Genomic DNA, 19928 nt, shown 5'->3' on the forward strand with positions numbered 1-19928 from the left:
TTAACTAAGAAACAGAAAAATGTAAAACTGTTTGAAATTAGGGGCACTAGGTGGCTCAGTTGGTGAAGCGTCCGACTTCAGCTCAGGTCATGATCTCACGGTTTGTGGGTTTGAGCCCTGCACTGGCTCTGTGCTGACAGCTTGGAGTCTGGAGCCTGCTTCGGATTCTGGGTCTCCCTCTCTGTCTGTCTCTCTCTCTCTCTCTGCCCCTCCCCTGCTCTTTCTCTCTCTCTCAAAAATAAATATCTAAAAAATTATAAAAAAATAAAACTGAAACTAATTTTAAAATAATAGTAACGTATCCATTGCACATAACATAACTAATGTATTTTTATGAAAAATGACTGCACTTTCTCAAGCAAAAAAATATGGGGAAGAATAACGTTATTGCGCATTTTTGCCAATGTCTGCTGTTTGGCTTTATAGAAGACAGCTGGATCCTCATGTCTGCTTCTGCTTACAGTTTGCTATGATACACGGTTTAGGTTGAAATATATGAAGAGAATGTGGCCTCACACAGCTTTGCAGTTGGAAAAGGAAGCATTTTAATAGTCGTTTCAGATCATTTGTGCTTTTTTTGATACTACAGCACAACTTAAATGGTAGTTTCTTTATTTAATGTTTATTTGAGAGAGAGGGAGCATGAACAGGGGAGGGGCAGAGAGAGGGAGAATCCCAAGCAGGCTCCATGCCCAGCACAGAGCTGACACTGGACTTGATTCCATGACTGTGAGATCATGACCTGAGCCAAAATAAAGAGTTGGATGCTTGACTGACTGAGCCACTCAGGCACCCCTTAAATGGTAGTATGATAGGGAAAGATAGGATTCAGTAAGCAGAAAGGGAGAGGCTAAGGCTTGAAGGTTCCTGGCTGGGAAACATTCATATTTTAAAACATTTTTTCTGGGAACATCCGGCCTTGAGCAAGCTCCCTCAGGCATAAAGTTCCTCTTAAGAATGTGACAAAAGGCCCGACTAAAAATAAGTAGACCATAAAACCTATGACCCACAAGGAACAGTATGGTCATAGACCACCCTTGGTACAGTGGAAATTAACCAATCAAAAAGGAATGACAGGCATTTAGAATCACCTAGCTAGTAAGGGTAGAACCTGAGAAGGAACAAGAAGGGAAGGGGCTCACCAAAACCCTATAAAACAGTCCCTTGTGTATAGTCCGCAGGTATTCACTTTTGAATGACCCCTCTCTGTAAAGAGAGCTTTCATACTATTCTTACTTTCAGATCTTATACTTTAATCAACTTTTGCCTGCTGCTCATTTTATTTTGTGTCCACCTCTTCATCCTTCAAAGTGGCAAGACAACAAATCTTGGATATTGAGGTAAAAAAAATTCTGCAACAGTAGTTTCTTAAAAGATTATTGGCAATGAGAAATCTGAAACCCTATCAATGAACTCTTTGTACTGTTTCACTAAAATTTATTGGTTTATCTTGAAGCTTGAATTGCATAATTGTAACACGATGCATTGATCAACTGGAAAATATTGGTTTACTAAGTTATGCAGCCCTTCCAAATGCATGGTGGCAAATTCCAGTACTTCTGAGTGAATAAGAGTTTAAAAAAAGGGTCTTAGCATCATCCCGAAAACAGTTTTGGCCTTCTGGATTCCCTAAATTGGGGTGGGGGGAGTCGCCACACCTACTTTGAGAAGCATTCAGCTATGTTGGCTATCAGTTTTGTTGCCAGCTAGCAGCTTCTGCAAAACTTAAAGGGCCTTTACAGTATCATTTTATTGCAAAATAATTCAATTAGATGAATCTGAAGTGAAATGTAAAATCTATTTCAAGACTGTAAACAAACTTAAACAAACTTAAAGAAAAGCCTAAGGAAAATAAGTCACTTCTACTTTTGCCTTCTAGCAATAAATCAGTGTTAATATTTTGAGCCACTGGCACCTCTCAAGCACTCAAAAAGTATTTTCTTTTTCTTCTTATTTTTTCAAAATGTTTATTTGTGAGAGGGAGAGCATGAGTAGGGAAGAGGCAGAGAGAGAGGGACAGAGGATCTGAAGCGAGCTCTGCACTGTCCGCACAGAGCTGGATGCAGGGCTTGAACTCACAAACCGTGCGAGGAGGCTCAACCACACAGACGTCCCCAAAAAGTATTTTCTTTTTAAAGTATGCCATGCAGTTTTTCAGCCTTTTTCATTCAGCATTGTAGTTGGTCAATTTCTCCATAATACATATTCTTTAATAACTACAGAATATAAAATTATACAGAATATAAATTATACAGAATATAAAATTTTTCAGGCTCAAACTCATTTAAAAAAAAACATGACTTTGCTTCAGCAAAGATTAATTTCATTTTGCAAATGAAAAAAAAAAAAAGAAAGAAAGAAATGGCCCATGTCTGAGAAGGACGCCAAAGCAGAAGTTTAGGGAGCAAGGTCGTTCAGCCATAGACTCGTCAGTCCCAGGATCCTCGTCACCGGCCGGCGCGGTGTGGTAGGGTGTATCTGAGGACCACGACACTCGGCGCCTTTTCAGGGAATTCCGCGCAGGATCGACGTAGGAAAGGCAGGACCCTAGGCAGCGTTGCTCCCCGCGACTCAGCGGCCTCCAGCACTTGGCTGGACACCGGAACTCGAGACATTTATTGTCTACAGTCCTCGCGGGAGCGAACTTCAAGGGGGGGACGGCGGGGGGAAGGCGGGGGGGGGGGGGGGGGTCTGTCCGGAAAGACTGAGCATGCGTGGAACGCGCCGGGCGTCCCGTCCGTGGAGAGGTTAGAGGTCGCGAGGAATATCCCGACGCCGGCACTCTGGAGGAATCCGCTGCCACGCGGCTCCACCGGGCGTGGGGCGGCGCTGAGTATTTTAGTGCAGCTTCCAGGAGTTACACTCTTCCCGTTTATTCCCATTCCTTTTCTGAAGGGGGCCCGCGGCAGTCGGAAAACCCGGACACACGGATCGCCCCAGCTGCGGACCGACTTCCCTTCCCAGGCAGGAAGGGAGGGGGCGGGAGAAGCAGTGCGCCCCACGGGCCGCGCATGCGCCGCTCACAGGCAGCCCCTGGAGTGGAATCCAGTTGCCAGATTCGCCGCCACGCCAGGAGTGCGCCTGCGTTGTCGCCGGGTCCCTCCACCTCCACTTCCCCTCCCCCTGTCCCCCCGCGGGGCTCCGGGTCCGGCGGGACCATGTTCACCAGCACCGGCTCCAGTGGGCTTTGTGAGTACCGGCTGCCGCTTTCATGGCTGTTCCCTACGCGCCACCCTAGGCACCTCCTTGAGAAGCCTCGGGGCAGCGGGGACCCTCGGGGTTGCTGGAGGTTTGGGGGCCGACCCTTCATCCCCGCGCCCGAACCTTAGTGGTTCCTGCCCGTGAGGGGCAGCGGGCACGGCCCCCACCTCAGACTGGAGGTGCGAGTGGGGACTGAGTTCCGCCGTCAGCCCCGGTCCCCATCTATGAACCCCAGGTGCGATGCTCAGGTGTCCAGGGGCTGCCGCAGGTGGGCTGGACGGTTAGGGTCGGGCTGGGAGTCCTGATGTGTTCCAGGCTCGACCCGTTGGCGCTCGTCGGCGCCTGTGCCAGAAGAGGCTTGCCCTGGTGGAGTCGATGCTGGAAGACTGCTCCCTTCCCAGTCACCTTGCTCCATTTGGGCTACAGAGGGACCGAACTGGCTCTCCCCCAGATGCAAATTCCAGCCTCCGTCTCAGGAGCTGACTCCTCAGGTTTACTTAGGTTTCTTTCTAACTCGGTGTCCCTTAAGAGTTTTTAGACAAATAAAAACTGATGAAAGTCCATTAAAGTGGAAGGAAGTTAAGAAGTCATTTGGCAGGAAGGCGCGGACATTGCTCCTGGATGTTGCTGTGATCTTTTCCTTGAACGTCAGCGGTGGCCAGCAGAGAGAGGGCAATGGAGTATATGCAACCTTTTAGACAACTTTATTTTTTTCACTGAAATTGTTTAGTTGGCTTTTGGTGAGGTGGGCTGTGTGTTAAGTAAACAGCCTAGGATTAGGCACTGGCACATCAACAGTGAACTGTTCAACAGGCATAATTTTGCGATTGCTTGTCACTGTTAGTACTTCATATCTCTCTACATGTGAGCTTAATCTTGCCAGAGTATGGGAGCAGTTGACATTTCCAAAGCTTAAAGATCTGTTTTGATTGTTGGAAATCTTTTCTGAGAATACAGGTCTCCGTCTGAGAGTATCAGAGCCACAGGCCTAATTTAAAACCTTCCTCACTTCCCAACTTCTGGTTTTGGAGTAGATTGAATATTTATGATTTCCCTTTTTTAAAAAAAAGTTTGTTTGTTTATTTATTTATTTTGCGAGAGAGAGAGAGAGAGCACGCACATAGGGGAGGGGCAGAGAGAGGGAGAGAATCCCAAGCAGGCTCCGTGTTGTCAGTGCAGAGCCGATGGGGAGCTTGATCTGAAGAACTGTGAAATCATGACCTGAGCCGAAATCAAGAGTCGGATGCTCGATTAACTGAGCATCCAGGCACCCCTGATTTCCTTTGTTTCATAATTAATTTGACTTATGATACTCATTGGCCTCAGAGTAGGTTACAAGTACTGGCTAGTTAATCATCCCCAAACTACCCTTTGGTTAAAGAACATGAGATTGTTGACACTGTTGGTCAAGAAGGTGGTGTGATTTTTCTTGGGATCACACAGTGAGCCATACACTGGTGGATGTAAAATTAATGATAGAGTCTTTAATTTTAGTTGTTTCAACATTCCGAGCCATCCTTTCTTGCTGACCAGAATACATGAAAAAGTTAGAAAGGTCATTGTACTGTATTACTGGGTTACTGATTACTGTCACTGGTTACTATACTGTATTAGCCATTGTATTGGCAAAGTTTATTCAGATTTGATACACGGTGACAATGGAGAAGGTAATACTTGATTACCTATGGCACAGGGTTGATGAGTACTGAATTCTAGGAACCAAACTCCTGCTCAGGGAGAGGCATAGGCCAAGACTTCTGAGCTATCCTGCACTGTTTCTAAAATAAGTGTGTCCTCAGGGTAAGACTTGATGGGATGGCCATTCCTCAGAAGGCTATGTCTTCTGTGCTCATTTAACAAACATTTTGACCATCTATTGTGGGCTGGAAACTGCTAGGTGCTGGGATTGCAATGCTGAACAAGTCTGGGTCCCTGTTTGCAGTGGAGTTTGGGCAGTTTTTCCAAGGACTGGTTTTTGGCAAGGCTGGGTATCAGTAGTTATCTACTTTAACATTTTTCTTTGCAAGGCTACCCGCTGACAGGGAATTGATTTCATCTAGGTAAGTTGTGTGGCTCTTTGGTAAGTCAAAGTTCTGATCTTGAGTAAGTATCCTGAGGAAGAATAATCTGCCCATGACCCCATGGATGATGAGTAACATTCTCTTTTCAAAGGAAAAGTACCTGCCATTTCCTATCACCTGCATATTTCCCTCATTTTGTGACTAGTAGATAATGGTGATTTAGTGCTGCATTTGCTTTCCTCTCATTTATTTATTCAGCAGTATCTGTTGGGTACCCATGTAAGCGACACACTGTTTGTGTACAGAGGATAGAGTAGTAAACAGGATCAAGTAAGTTAACGATGTGATTTCACATAGTGATAAGTGTCATGAAGAAAATACGAGTGTAATAGATTGAGGTTATGGTGGATGACTGCTTTAGCAAGTGTGGTGTGGGAGGATATCTGGGAGGGTGACTTTGAGAGGAGACCCAAATGGTATGAAAGAGCCAGCCACGTCAGAATTTATTGAAAAACGTGCATTTTGCAAAAAGGGAAGAGCAAACGCAAAGACGGAACCAGGCACAGCTGGGCATTTTCAAGGTGCTGAAGAATGCTGGTGCTGCCAGGGCAGGGCGTTTGTGACTCTGTCTTTGAATTAGAGGATTGATGGTTATGGCTGCACTGAGCAGTTTAAGAGGGGTGTGGTGAAATCACCCACCTGACGAGAGAGAGAAGAGGAGGCCCTGGGGAAGAAGGTGGAGGAATGGCTAAGGCTCCTCCTGTTCAGGTACACAGATAGGCATGACTGATAGGGCAAAGTCCGGAGACGCGGAAGGAGGTGATGGTCTAGAGCACCACTTGTGAATGCTTCATGTTGCTGTGGGAGGGAAGATGGGAGATTATTGTTGGTGATGGGAGCAGTGTTTTCTAGATGTTGCCGGAGGCCTGGCTGCCAAAAAATCAACATCGAGCTTTCTGAATGTCCATAGTCCTGGGTCTCATCCACAGATTGAGAAAGGCCAGTGTGGGCATCAGAAATCTGAATTTTCAAAGTTATCCCCAGGAGATTCTAGTGGACAAAGAGATTTAGATCAAAACGAAAGGGTGGCCAGCAGAAGGGCAGAGAAAATAGAGTCCAGTGGGAAATGCTGAAGGCCCAGGTCAGGCGGTAGCGGTAAGAATGAATACGACAGTGAAGAAAGGTTCTAAAGATGTGTGATTAAATGGATTGTGTCATTAAAACTTGTTAGATTTGGGGCGCCTGGGTGGCGCAGTCGGTTAAGCGTCCGACTTCAGCCAGGTCATGATCTCGCGGTCCGTGAGTTCAAGCCCCGCGTCGGGCTCTGGGCTGATGGCTCGGAGCCTGGAGCCTGTTTCCGATTCTGTGTCTCCCTCTCTCTCTGCCCCTCCCCCGTTCATGCTCTGTCTCTCTCTGTCCCAAAAATAAATAAACGTCGAAAAAAAAAAAAAACTTGTTAGATTTTGGGCATAAAGAGGAGTTAAAGGTGGCTCTGGGGAGACAGATGGTGGCACCATTCACTAAGGTAGGGGATGCAGAAAGGGGGAGCTCATTTTGGGAGAAAGATGAGTTCAGCTGTGGACACATTTAATCCGGGCGGGGGGGGGTGGGGCGGGAGGCTGTAGTGCCCAGAGATTTCCCGGGGGACATTTGGAGAGAGAGAGCTGGACTGGACATGGATAGTTAGGTGGGAGCTCTGCCATGGACATGAGTGAGGACACCGGAAGCAGTGAGTAGAGTTAGAAGGCCGAGGACAGGACCTCAGGCAATTCTAGTAGCCGGGATGGTAGGGAAAGAGGAGATGGCCGAGTAGGCAGAGGTGAGTGTGTCCATGGAAGAAACCTGCCTTTTACCCCCCAGTTCAATTTGATTTGTCTTTTGTTGTAAACAAACTCTTGCAGCTTCTATACTCTCACCACAGTGACTCTGATCCCCAGACTCTCCATTCTCCTCGTTGTCTCCAGTTTACAGCCCATTTCTGGCAACTTCCATATCAAGTCTGGAGTTGAGTTCTCAGCAAGACTCTCAGAGACCTGGTGCTCCTGTTCCGCTACAGTCATCTGGTAAAACCCCAGCTCATGTTCACATGTGGCACCTGATCTGAGCTGAGTCCTTGAATTCAGTCGTCTCCCTGGGCCCTTACCCTTTCATCCCTATCCTCAAGACTCTTCCCAGTCTCTACCCATATCACTCTTAAAAGACCCGCAAAATAAGGGCTGTCACCTGGGCACGGTCTCTCTCTATCTTGTTTATATCCACACTTTAATAGTTGTCAGAGACTTCACGTGGAGTGGGTGATACTCTGGTTGAGTTTTGAGGGATGAGTGAGTTGGTTTGGCATACAGACTTTGTTCCTTTCCCTTTTCCCCAGGCTAAAAGAATGAAGCCCCTTCCCCTAGCCCCCCTCCATCTCTTGGTAATTCATTCTTTACTGCCTTTGCCGATTGCCACTTCTTCCTTCTCTCCTCTGAGAGCATGAGCCCGACACGTGGTTAAATCTGGCGCTTTTTCTTGTTGATACTGTAGGGGGCTTTTCAGAGACTCCCAGAGTGCTTCAGATCCCCTGCCTGTGGAAAGGAGAGAATATTAGTATCTGTTTTATTGAGTTGTTGTGAAGATTAAAAGTTAGTGTGTATAGGGGCGCCTGGGTGGCTCAGTCGGTTGGGCGGCCGGACTACAGCTCAGGTCATGATCTTGAGGTCTGTGAGTTGAAGCCCTGCATCAGGCTCTGTGCTGACAGTTCAGAACCTGGAGCCTGCTTCCTATTCTGTGTCTCGCTCTCTCTCTGCCCCTTCCCTGCTTGCTCTCTGTCTCTGCCTCTCTCTCAAAAATAATAAACATTAAAAAAAAAATTTAAAAAGTTAGTGTATGTAAAGCTCCTAGATCAGGGTTAGGGTTTTGTTTTTTGTTTCTTTTTAAGCTTATTTTTTTTGAGAGAGAGGAAGAGCATGAGTGGGGGATGGACAGAGAGAGAGAATCCCAAGCAGGCTCTGCATTGTCAGTGCAGAGCCCAATGCAGGGCTCGATCTCATGAATCATGAGATCGTGACCTGAGCTGATATCAAGAGTCAGACGCTTAACCCACTGAGCTACCCAGGCACCCAAGCGTTAGGGATTTTCAACTGGATCCTTCTCCTGAGTGTGTTCTGAAAAATGCAGAAGCCTAACCCACCTGTCTATCCTGCACCTTCCAGCTGCTGACTGCTGTTTCTTCTTCCCAACCACAGTCCTTGAAAGATGACCTTTGCTTGATTTCCTTTCTCACATCCCTGCACTCTTTAGCCCTCTACAGTTCATCAGCTGTTCTTCGGGGTTTGCCCACTGGCTTTGTACTCCACCCACCACAGCCGGAATCTGCCCCACCTCTCTATGAAAACTACCATGGACCAGGTGACCAGGGACTTCCACACCCACGAATTTACTGGGTGCTTCCCAGTCCCTGTCTTAGTGGAATGTTTTCTTGCATTGGCTTTGGTGAACATTTCTTTCTAAACTTCTTTACTCCTTGACTTTTATTTTTAAATTCTGTACTCACCTGGTTGTCTCATATCCTCAGCGTTTGCTGGATCTGGCATTAGTGGGTATGGTTACTGTAAAGAGGGCAGTTTCAGTGGCTCATTAGGGTCGAAACCTGCTTAGTTAAGGAGTGAACCAGAGGTGGAGAGTAGAAATAGGGAGAGTGGACCATAGGGACACACAGCTGGGGAGGGAATCTGGGGGAGACACAGCTCAGTTTGGCCCTTTGAAGACTTAGGTGCTTGGGTATCTTGCTATAACTAAATTCACACAGCACTGAGGTGGGAGCCAGTACAAATTTATTAGACTGAGAAATACAGTTTTGAGCTGAGGTGGAACCAGTGAAACTGGTTTTGATCCAAAACCACCAGTTAGGGAGCTTGGAGTCAGATGTGGTTAGGGGAGTTAGATGCGTACAACGTCCAGTAGTGTCAGTGACTGTAAGGATATTTATCTCACTCTGGAGATGGGCAAGCTATAGTGACGGGTGGGGTCATTCAGGGTCTGCATACTCTGTCCCCTGCAAAATGCTGAAATGGACACCTCGACAGTTTACCACTGCAGCTGTTTTTTGCTCTAAAGAAGTGCCAAGCTGTGTTGTTACTGACATATTCTTTCTTTACGTATTCAGTGTGTTAAATACTTGTGGGAGATGATCAAATATTTTTGTCTCTCACCATCCCTTTAAAGTGTATGCAGCTTGGAAAGCTTTTTGTCTTTATGAAAAGGTATCAGATCTATGACTTTTTTATTCACTCTTCAAGTTATTGATTCATCAGTTGTTTAATGAGCACTTCTGTGGGCCAGCCTGTCTTCCAGATGCTTGGAATTCAGTAGTAAATAAAAGACGAAAAATACATTCAGGTGGCGCTAATCTTAGGAAATAGAAGTCACAAAATACAGGCTCAACTTAAATTTAAAAATATGTAGTTAAGGGCACCTGGCTGGCTCAGTTGGTAGAGCTTGATCTTGATCTCAGGGTTGTGAGTTCGAGCTCCATGTTGGACATGGGGCCTACATTAAAAAAAAAAAATGCAGTTGAACATTTTAGTCAGCACTTCAGTCTTCATTCAAAGGTAAGATGTTTTCTCCTTTCTCCCAGTTAAGACTTGTACTTGGCAACCACTTGCCGTGAGAGAAAAGGCTGTGATTGGCTTCTCCTCTTTTTTGTGTTCCCCTCTGTCTCAGATTTTCTGTTTCTGATCTTACTAGGTTCTAGACTGAGTGGTGTGGGAGGAGGAAGGAATAGGAAATAGGATAGTTCTTTAGTTAAAGCTGACCCTCTTGTGGGCTCTTTAGATTCCTGTGAGCCTACCGTCCCCGCTACTCCCCTGGGCTTGGGTTGGGGCGGGGGGACGCATCTTTATGTTGGTGGACTTTATTTGATGACTCTTCCTTAGTTCCTAGGAACTTAGGTCCACCTGCAGTTTCCTCCTTCTGGAGTCCTTTTGGCTTGCTTAAGAGCACTTTCGGACTGAAACAGACTTGACCCCATTGCTGACCATTGCATGCGGTGCATCTCTGCTTCTCTGGAATTGCTGGGTTCTTTGCCTTGGTTGTGCATGTGAACCCTGTGATCAACTTGGCTTCTTCTTCTACTCTGGTTTACCGAGGTGGAAAGCCACCATGTCACCTCAGGCGTCACATATTTAGCTCACTGAATAGGCCCCCTGAGCCCCCGACTCAGCTCGATGTGAGGGTGTAGTTGTACTCACCACACTTGGATACGCACACCACAGATCTTTTTCCTCGTGCCCTCTGTTCAGCAGAGAACTCTTGCTGTTCCACCCACTCTTTCTATCTTCATAATAAGGCTAAGAGGAATCTTAACAGCCATGGGATTGCATTAGATTAGTTTTCTTTGTAAATCCTACATTTTGGTGTAGAAACTTCCCTTTGGTGTGCAGCAGCCCTTGTATTTGGTACCTTAATGGAAACTCCAGTTTTATCATCTTGTTCTAGTTGTGTTTCTCTTTTGGGGGCCAAGAATCATTTTGGCTGGCCCTTGAAAGGTGACATTAGAATTTATATTTTCTGCTCTGATTTCATTATTTGTTGCAGTAAAGGATTAATTCATCAGGTTTGGGTTGCCCAAACCCTGCACAGTTGCCTGTAATGCTTGACTCTTGGGGATAAGCTATTTCCTACATTTCTTAAGTTTTTGAGGAGTACAGTATATCCTTGAAACTCTCAAGGAAGATATTATTTAAGAATTTTAACTGAGGGCGCCTGGGTGGCTCAGTCGGTTAAGGGTCTGACTTTGGCTCAGGTCATGATCTCTCATGAGTTCAACTCATGATCAACTCATGAGTTCTTGAGTTCAAGCCCCGAGTCGGGCCTTGTGCTGACAGCTCAGAGCCTAGAGCCTGCTTTGAATTCTGTGTCTCCTCCTCTCTCTGTCCCTCCCCTGCTCATGCTCTGTCTCTGTCTCTCAATAATAAATAAATGTTAAAAAAAAAAAAAAAAAGAATTTTAACTGAGAAGGAAAGACAGGTATTAATTAGGGAAGGACAAGCTTGAGGGAGGATGCTTTATTTTTTATTTTTTAAAATATTTATTTACTTAAGTAATCTCTACACCTAACATGGGGCTCAAATTCATGACCCTGAGGTCAAGAGTTGCATGCCCTTCCTATTGAGCCAACCAGTCGCCCCAAGGGAGAATGATTTTAAAAAGTGTTTCTTTTTCAGTCTCAAAGTAATTAATCACATTAGAGAAAGTTTGAAAGATAGAGAAAAACCACTGTTAAGCATTTCCGTTAATTTTTTCATCTTTTTCTTCTTTTTTCTTCATATTTTCCTCAAGATATTTATATAATTGGTTTTCTTATATTTAAATTTTAATACTTATTTTGAGAGAGCGAGCGAGTGGGGGAGGGGGAGGGGCAGAGAGAGATGGGGGAGAGAATCCTGAGCAGGCTCTGTGCTGTGAGCACAGAGCCCAGTGTGGCGCTTGATCTCACAAACCATGAGATCATGACCTAAGTCGAAACCAAGAGTCAGACGGATGCTTAGCCAATTGAGCCACCTAGGCGCTCCTTATAGTCTTGTTTTAAATGAACTGATTTTGTTACGATAAATTGAATAAAGTTCATTTTAGAAAACTCTGAAATATGGGAAAGTAGTAGAAAGAAATAAAAATAGCACTTATTGACATTTTGGTATTTATCTTCATACTTTTTCTAATGCAAAAGTAAATATCCAAATAAATAATTAAAAATAAATTTATCACACTCAAATGCTATTTTGTAACTTGCGTTTATTTCACACAAAATACTTTTAAAAAGCAATCACAGTGACTATGTGTGTATTCTGCTTTTCTCTCCTTTGTCATACGCATTTTCCAAGTATGCTGTTCTTACAGAATTAGGTTTGTGCTTCTCTCCTTTCTTTTTTTTTTTTCTATTATAGTGATGCTTAGAGCATCTTAATTTTCAGATGTTTCTAGAGGTGAAAGAAGAATAAATAAACTGTATTATTTTATAATTTTTGATGCATGCTGCCAAATTCCAACCCCAAAGGATGGTATAACTTCACCACAATTTAAAGGAGAAAAGATTGTTTTCCTTAAGTTATTATATTTAATTTTCAGAGTAATGCTAGGTATTATTATCTTTGCCACAAATGAATACTTTGAAGCTCAGAACATAACATCCAAAATCACATAACTAGTATATATGTAGAAGAGCTAGGATTTGGGGGCACCTGGGTGGCTCAGTCAGTTGAGTGTCCAACTTCGGCTCAGGTCATGATCTCACGGTTTGTGGGTTCGAGCCCCGCATCAGTCTCTGTGCTGACTGCTTGCCTTGGAGCCTGCTTCAGATTCTGTGTCTCCTTCTCTCTGCCCCTCCCCCACTCATGCTTTGTCTCACTCTGTTTCTCAAAAATAAATAAATGTAAAAAAAATTTTTTTTTTTTTTAAAAGAAGAGCTAGGATTTGAACCCAGGTTTGCCTACTTCCAAAACTAATGTAAATTTATTCCCCTTTCCCTTGAAGGAAAATGGCTAGGAGCTATGGCAATATAACTTCTAAGCCTTAGGAAAAATTCCTGGGAGAAAGAGCCATAACCTAAATGAGGGGTCTACATATCTATATGATTTCTTAAAAATTTTCAATTAATGACTATTAAGTGTGAGTTATTGTTAGTTTTACTTATGTCACACTATAACTGTAAATTTTGTTTGTGTAACATATCATGTAACAATTACTGCTAGGCTCTGTTCTAAGCAGTTTCCATCTATTAACTCATTTAATTCTCAGAACAACCTGATGAGGTAGTGGGATTATTCTTCCCAGTTTGCAGATGAAGAAGCTTTGGCACAGACGTTTAAGTGGCTTTCCCAAGATCACATAGCTGGTAAGAAGCATGATGAGAATTTGAACCTAGTCAATATGAGTCCACTTTCTGTGCTCTGAAACGAATGCACGGTACTGCTTCCCGGACTTAAGGAAGTATTATTAACACTTCTCTCTCTTGACCACTGAGATAGTTGTAGTCTAGTGATGAATGTAATAGCTCAGCTTTGCAGTGGAGCTCTTTTCCGAGTCCTGGAAAACTGCATTGCTGTGTCCTGACTGCTGTAGATGTGCTCCTGTGTTCTACTATGTTCCTTTCAACCCCCGTGTCTCCCTCTTTCTTTCTAAGTAGGAACCAATATCCTGTTTTGCTTTCAGTTGGGATGTTTTATGTCCTAATTAGGATCTTTTTGTCATAGCTAATACACTATAGTTATTTGCATTTTCTTCTTTTTTCTCTCTTCATCCCTTATTAGTCAAGTTATTATCTTCTTCTGTTCTCAGGTTGTGTCAGTATCAGTCATATTAATGATGATGGAGCCTATCTTAAATCAGGCTGTGTTAAAAATGCATTTCTAGGGGTGCCTGGGTGGCTCAGTTGGTTAAGCGTCCGACTTCATCTCAGGTCATGATCTCATGGTTTGTGGGTTCGAGCCCTGCGTCGGGCTCCACACTGTATACGGAGTCTGTTGGGGATTCTCTTTCTCTTTCTCCCTCTCTGCCCCTTCCTCCTTGTGCATGCATGCTCGCTCTCTTTCTCAAAATAAATACACTTAAAAAATGCATTTCTATAGAATTTTAATAAGTAAGTACAATCTGATAAAGAATATCTTGTAAATAATTTACTCCAGCATTTTTAAAGTGTGCCTTGTGGAACTCTGGTAGAGTGAGGAGCTGTGTAAGCTTTTTGTTGTTGTTTTGTTTTTAAATGTCTCCCTTGGGCCTGTGTTTATTTATTTTATTTATTTATTTTAGAGCTGAGCAGGGGAGAGGGGCAAAGGGAGAGAAAGAGAGAATCTCAAGCAGGCTCCATGCTTGGAATGGAGCCCAGTGTGGGGCTCAGTCCCACGACCCTGGGATCATGACCTGAGCCAAAATCAAGAGTCGATACTCAACCAGCTGAGCCACCTAGGTGCTCCATTTTTTTTTTAATTAAAAAATTGCTTTAAGTTTATTTTTAAGTCAAATAATATAATGTTTAGCTGATTTTTTAAAAGTTTATTTGTTTTTGAGAGAGCACGAGTGCACATGAGCAGGAAGGGGCAGAGGAAGAGGGAGAGAGAGAGAATCCCAAGCAGGCTCCATGGGGCTTGATCTCACGACCATGAAATCATGACCTGACCTGAAATGAAGAGTTGGATCCTTAACCAACTCTTTTTTTAATAATCTCTACATGTAATGTGGGGCTTGCACTTAGGACCCTGAGATGAACAGTTGACTGCTCTTCTGACTGAGCCAGTGAGGTAACACTTGTTTAGTTCATTTTTATTAGCTTTATTAAGATACAGTTGACAAAGTATTATATATTTATGTTATATGTGACCTTTTGTTATACGTACCTGTTGTGAAATGGTATTGAAATCAAGTAAATTAATATATCCATCACCTCACATAGTTATCTTTTTGTGTATGTGTATGTGTGGTGAAAACTACTCTCAACAAATTTCAAGTATACAATACAATGTTTTTATCTATAGTTATTCTGTATGTTGCTTAAGTTTTAACCTTCATTTAAATTATGACTATAAATGAGAGTTAAAATTTAACCCTCATTTAAATCGTTCTCTTTCCCAGATATGTTTAAGAGTTTTTAAGTTATGTTGTTATTGTTCTCAGACGTTTTCCAGTGTTGATGTCATTTTGGTCCCTTGAATGTAGCACCATAGAGTGCAAAGAGCACAGTATTACTTTTTGGCAAGTGTTCTGTAGCTGAGTATGGTCCTAATGTTGCCAGCCGTACTGTTTTTTTTAGACTGAGAAGGCAAATTAGTACTTCTGAGACCTTTAGTGGCCCTGCAACAGAGAAATTTGACTTCATCAACTCTTTGATCCTAAGACTTACTGGAGATGGTTTTCATTGAATAAAATTTGGGAACTATAAGGAAGAAACATAAAATTCCATGTTACGGTACTGCCCAGACTTCATTCCTGTTTACGTATTGGTGTTGTGTAAATTTTGTCACCTATATGTATGTATAGAAACAAGTTTAAAAGTAAAGTTGGACCTGTGTACAGGTTCGTATTTTGCTTTTTTCACTTAATCTTTTTAAATGAATTTGCCTTGTGTCGTTAATAGTGTTCAAAGCTGGCTTTTAACTTTGTTTTGTTTTGCATTATTACAAAACTGAAACATGCCTGCTGGCAGAAAATTCGGACATTATACAAATACAGATGTAGAAAGGAGTGGTCCCACATAATGACTACCCCACTGACAAACCACCCCTGACAGCTTAGTGCTCCTTCCCTTAGACTTCTTCTGTGCAGTGTTTACCTGAGCATTCTTTTCTCTCTCACACATGTGTACATGCCTACATGTGTGTGTATGTGGCTTTACACAGACATGGCATTCAAATATGCTTCCCTGAAATGGTCTTGGATACAGAATCATAACTTTGAAATATCCTAGAAGGTTGTATTAAAATGTTTTTCTCCAGCATTTCCCCATTTAAACAGTGGTGAATATCTTTATCACTAAGTTATTGATCATATCTTTGACTTCATCCTAAAGAAATGATCACAGATGTGGAATTACAGGATGAAAGAAAGAAGAGGAACATTTTAAAGCTCTGATCTGTATTCCTGAATCCTTCCAGAAAGGATGTATCACATCCTTTTTATCAGCTTAGGAGCATATCTGTCTGACCACACTTGTAACAGTTGAGCATGATAAGTTAAAATAATTTTTGCCACTTAAGAGATGAAAAAAATGGCATTGTTGTCTTAATCTGCATTTCTTTGAGAGAGTGAAATTTTTTCTCCTTTCATATTTACTGGCCATTTAAAAAAAATTTTTTTAACACTTATTTTTGAGAGAGAGAGACAGCACGCGAGCAGGGGAGGGGCAGAGAGAGAGGGAGCCACAGTGTGAAGCAGGCTCTAGGCTCTGAGCTGTCAGCACAGAGCCCGACCCAGGGCTCGAACTCACAAACCAAGAGATCATGACCTGAGCTGAAGTCTGAAGCTTAACCAACTGAACCACTCAAGCGCCCCTTACTGGCCATTTTAATATATTTTTGAACAGATTTGATTGTTCATGTACTTTGCCCATTTTTTTTTCTACTGGAATATTATAGTTTTATTAAGTTCATTTATAAAAGCCTTTAAGGGTTTTGGCTATTGTCTCGGTGTATGTTACGAATATTTTAACCACTTGTCAATTGCTTTTTAATTTTGTTCATGAAGTGTTTTCATGTAAAGTTTTTCATTCATAAATAAGTCATTAAAATAAAGGGATTTAGCTCATAAATTTTATTAGGCCAAATTTATTCTTAATCGAGTCCTAGGCCTCTGAGATCTGTTGAATTTTCATCTAACATTTTTTGTATCTTTTTTCCTAATTAGGAAGATACTATATACTGCTGGTACAAATTCAAATAGCCCAGAGGAGGAGGAAGTGAAATGTGAAGTTTTCTCTCAATGCCAACAACAGTTTGGAGTGTATTCTTGTAGATTGTTTTTCCCTATGAATGTGTGTGTGTGTGTGTGCGCGTGCGCGCGCTTGTGCGCACACATGTGCGTAATTAATGTGGGTAATATAAGTGTATGGTAACAATAAGTAAGTATATAATATGAATTCTCCTCAGTAGGAAGAACTACTTTTAAGTTCCTTTTTCTTTGCTGCTTATATTATAGCTACTATTATAGCTTTAAGTGATATATTTATGCCTCTACTGATTTGTCAATGACTTGTTCCGTTTATAGATTCCCCGTTGTGAAAGATGAGGAATTTGCATACCTCCAACATCTCCTTCATCTTTTAGTTTTGGTTTAGTTATTCCTTGAAGTGGTTACCTTTATGATTTTAAATAATGGAGGAAACTCCCTTTTTTGATTTACCAATTTTTGAACTATCAGTAGATTCCACTATGAAAATGAGAAATTGGACCAAGAACATGGGTTCCTCTTCTGTACTCTAATTCCTGATTTGTGTTCTCTATATGCCGTGTGTGCTTACAGTCTGTTCTGTAACGGTAATGAAGCCTTCCATGCTTTATCAGTAAGTTAATTTTTATATAGAAAATCAAAGCCAATAGTTCTATTTATGTTATTATGATTGTATATTTATGGTAGAACCAGGATGTGTAATTAGAGTCAGAAGGACATAGAGCCCTAGGTCAGAAAACATGTGCTTTTTCAAGGAGTTTAATTTCTTTTGGTGGTCTTCACTACTTTAAGTTCAACTCGGGGTCCCTGGGTGGCTCAGTTGGTTAAGCACCCAACTCTTGATCTCAGCGCAGATCATCTCACAGTTCGTGGGATTGAGCCCCGCATCTGCGCCGACAGCGTGGACCCTAGTTGGGATTCTCTCCCTGTCTGCCCTTCCTTCATGCTTTTTCTCTCTCTCTCTCAAAATAAACTCTTAAAAAAAAAAAAAAATTAAGTTAAACTCAACTACATTTGTTTCTTGACTCTTGCATCATTTTCTTCTTGGCTTTGTCTTTTTTCCCTGATGGCTAGGGACATTCTCCCAGAGTAAGCTTTCATATAGAGGACACAGGTAGTGAACTTTCTGGATACTTGCGTGGCCGTTCTTGTACGTAGTGAAAGACTGAATTCGTAAGTAGCTAGTATGGGTTTCCTCACTATTTGTGGGTAGGTCTTTGTCTCCATCAGGCCCAAACCTTAAATGTCGGGGCTGATTGTAGGCCGTGTTCAAGTGTGTGTAGCACGTGGATAGGCTGGTTTCCCTATATGAGGCAAGGGATGGTGAGAATCCTGTTCAGTCAGCAAAATTAGGTGGGGTTGGCACTTTCTGTGAGCTTTACTCCTGAGTAAACTCTCTTGCTACCCCTTCCCCCCATTGCCTGTCACCCAGGCTGCCATCTGCTTTGGGAGTTTGACGTTGCCCCAAGCTCTTTTCTACTTTTTTTCTGACCCTCTCAGTGTCTTCCCAAAGTACTTTGCCCCCTTTCTTCAGAGAGCGTTTCTTAGATTTTATTTTGGGGTAAAGATTTTTTTCTATCTGGAGTGTTGGAATGAATGAATGGCCGTGTGTGGGAAGAAATGTGAGAAAGTGTGTCTCGGCAGGGTTTGGTGGAAGGGCCTACTGGCCCAGCTGTCATCTGTGCACGTGTGGTGTTTACGGTACGGAGATGGTTTAAACAGGATGTGGGCCCAATGTGAAGTGCCATTGACACAAAGGTAAGATAATGACTCCCTTTCAGAAAGTTCTTTTTCGTCTTGATTGTATCAAACAGCAAGTCTCAGATACTAGTCTGAAAACCTCTCTCATAGCAGCTCATTTCCTATGGTAGCAGAGAACAGGAGGCAGGCCCAGGTCTTCCTATCAGCAATAATATTAGTAAGAATTTAGTAAAGTGTGTTTATTTTTGTAGTTACCACCTACTGATGACAGACTGACACTCATTTTCCATTTACTGTGGTAATACTAAATTTCAATTAAAATATGCTTATTTAATTAAATCATAAATGATTTAAAGAAAATATTAAATGATAGGTGATACTGGGATATAGCAAAATTGTGGTGCTACAGTGGGAATGACTGAAGTTTGAGAAATACTCTAAATTATTCTGATGAGTAATTCTTGTTGGTCATACTTCTCCCGAGGTCTTGGTGTTTATTGATTAGTTCCCTGGACTCTGGAAGGAGACATTTCTCTGGTGTTTTGAGAGTTCTTATTTCAGTATAACTTTAGAAGGGAGGAAAAGTGGACAGGTGTATGAGTCTGTCACCTTGAACTTTCATCTAGCTGTCTTTTTGTTTTCCTTGCTTTTATTTTATGCTTTAATCCTTTTAGAATTAATTTTAGTACGTAGAGTTTAAGTGGGGCTTTTGTCCCCATCAGCTAGCCAGTTTCAGCCCCTGGGGATTAGAGATGTCAGTAGCATGCTCACACACAGAGTAGGTGCCCAAACGCCACATACAAGTCCAAACAAATAGATTTTAAGTTTGGTTCTCTTATGCTTTTCCACCAGACCCAAAAGGGAGAGGTTCCTTGGATCCTCAAAACTTTCAAATCAGACTTGGGTTTCTCTACCCTGCAGAAATATGTTCTGTCTGCATCTTTTCCCAAAATAGGCCCATTTAGTCTACATTAAACATCTGCTGAATAGGTAACTGCCTCTCCCATTTGTCTTAATCAGATGTTCTAGTGTCCGTCTTTGTAGCTGTGGTATCCTTATTTGTCATCCATTGTTCATTCAAAGATTCATTAGGTCTTTGAACATGTAGAACCATCTATGGTTTGTCATGAAGCTGTTACTGGCCACACTTTCCCTGTACTCGGCCTTTACAGCTCAGCCCTCTCTTAAAAAGTTTTTTTTTTTTAAGTTTATTTATTTTGAGAGAGAGAGGCAAGAGAGAGTACGGAGCCAGGGAGGGGCACAGAGAGGGAGAGACAGAATCCCAAGCAGGCTCCACATCATCAACACAGAGCCCGATGCAGGGCTTGATTCCACAAACTGCGAGATCATGACCTGGGCCAAGATCCAGTTGGACACTTAAGCACCTGAGCCACCCAGGCACCCCTCAGCTCAGCCCTCTCTTAAATTAACATCTCTCTGATAGACATTCCCTCTCTGGTGATTCTCTAGGCCAGGCTTTGATGTGTTTTATGTGTTTTATTTGATTCGTGTGTTGGTAGTGAGGCTTTTGGGGGTGAGGAGGAAAGTTAATGTGCAGCATTTTATTTATTTATTTTTACATGTTTATTT

At 42.6% G+C, this 19928-nt stretch overlaps 1 protein-coding gene across 8 annotated transcripts in view; it reads left to right on the top strand.

Annotated features, from left to right (window-relative positions):
• The window catches only part of UBAC2 (UBA domain containing 2), a 251911-nt gene that overhangs the window by 79220 nt on the left and 152763 nt on the right, over window positions 1-19928 (top strand). For 2 of the 8 annotated variants that reach the window (XM_053217420.1, XM_053217417.1), the window contains exons 1-2: window positions 2714-3189; window positions 7187-7285. The exons of 1 other annotated variant lie outside the window; for it this stretch is intronic. In XM_053217420.1, the coding sequence (XP_053073395.1) occupies window positions 3012-3189; window positions 7187-7285 (277 nt within the window). In that variant the 5' untranslated portion in view covers window positions 2714-3011. Of the gene's footprint in view, window positions 1-2712; window positions 3190-7186; window positions 7286-19928 lie in introns of those variants that run through there. 5 more of the 8 variants (XM_053217413.1, XM_053217424.1, XM_053217418.1 and 2 more) reach the window with 5 other exon arrangements.

The sequence above is a fragment of the Acinonyx jubatus genome, chromosome A1, assembly GCF_027475565.1.
Source record: "Acinonyx jubatus isolate Ajub_Pintada_27869175 chromosome A1, VMU_Ajub_asm_v1.0, whole genome shotgun sequence".
Lineage (NCBI taxonomy): Eukaryota > Metazoa > Chordata > Mammalia > Carnivora > Felidae > Acinonyx > Acinonyx jubatus.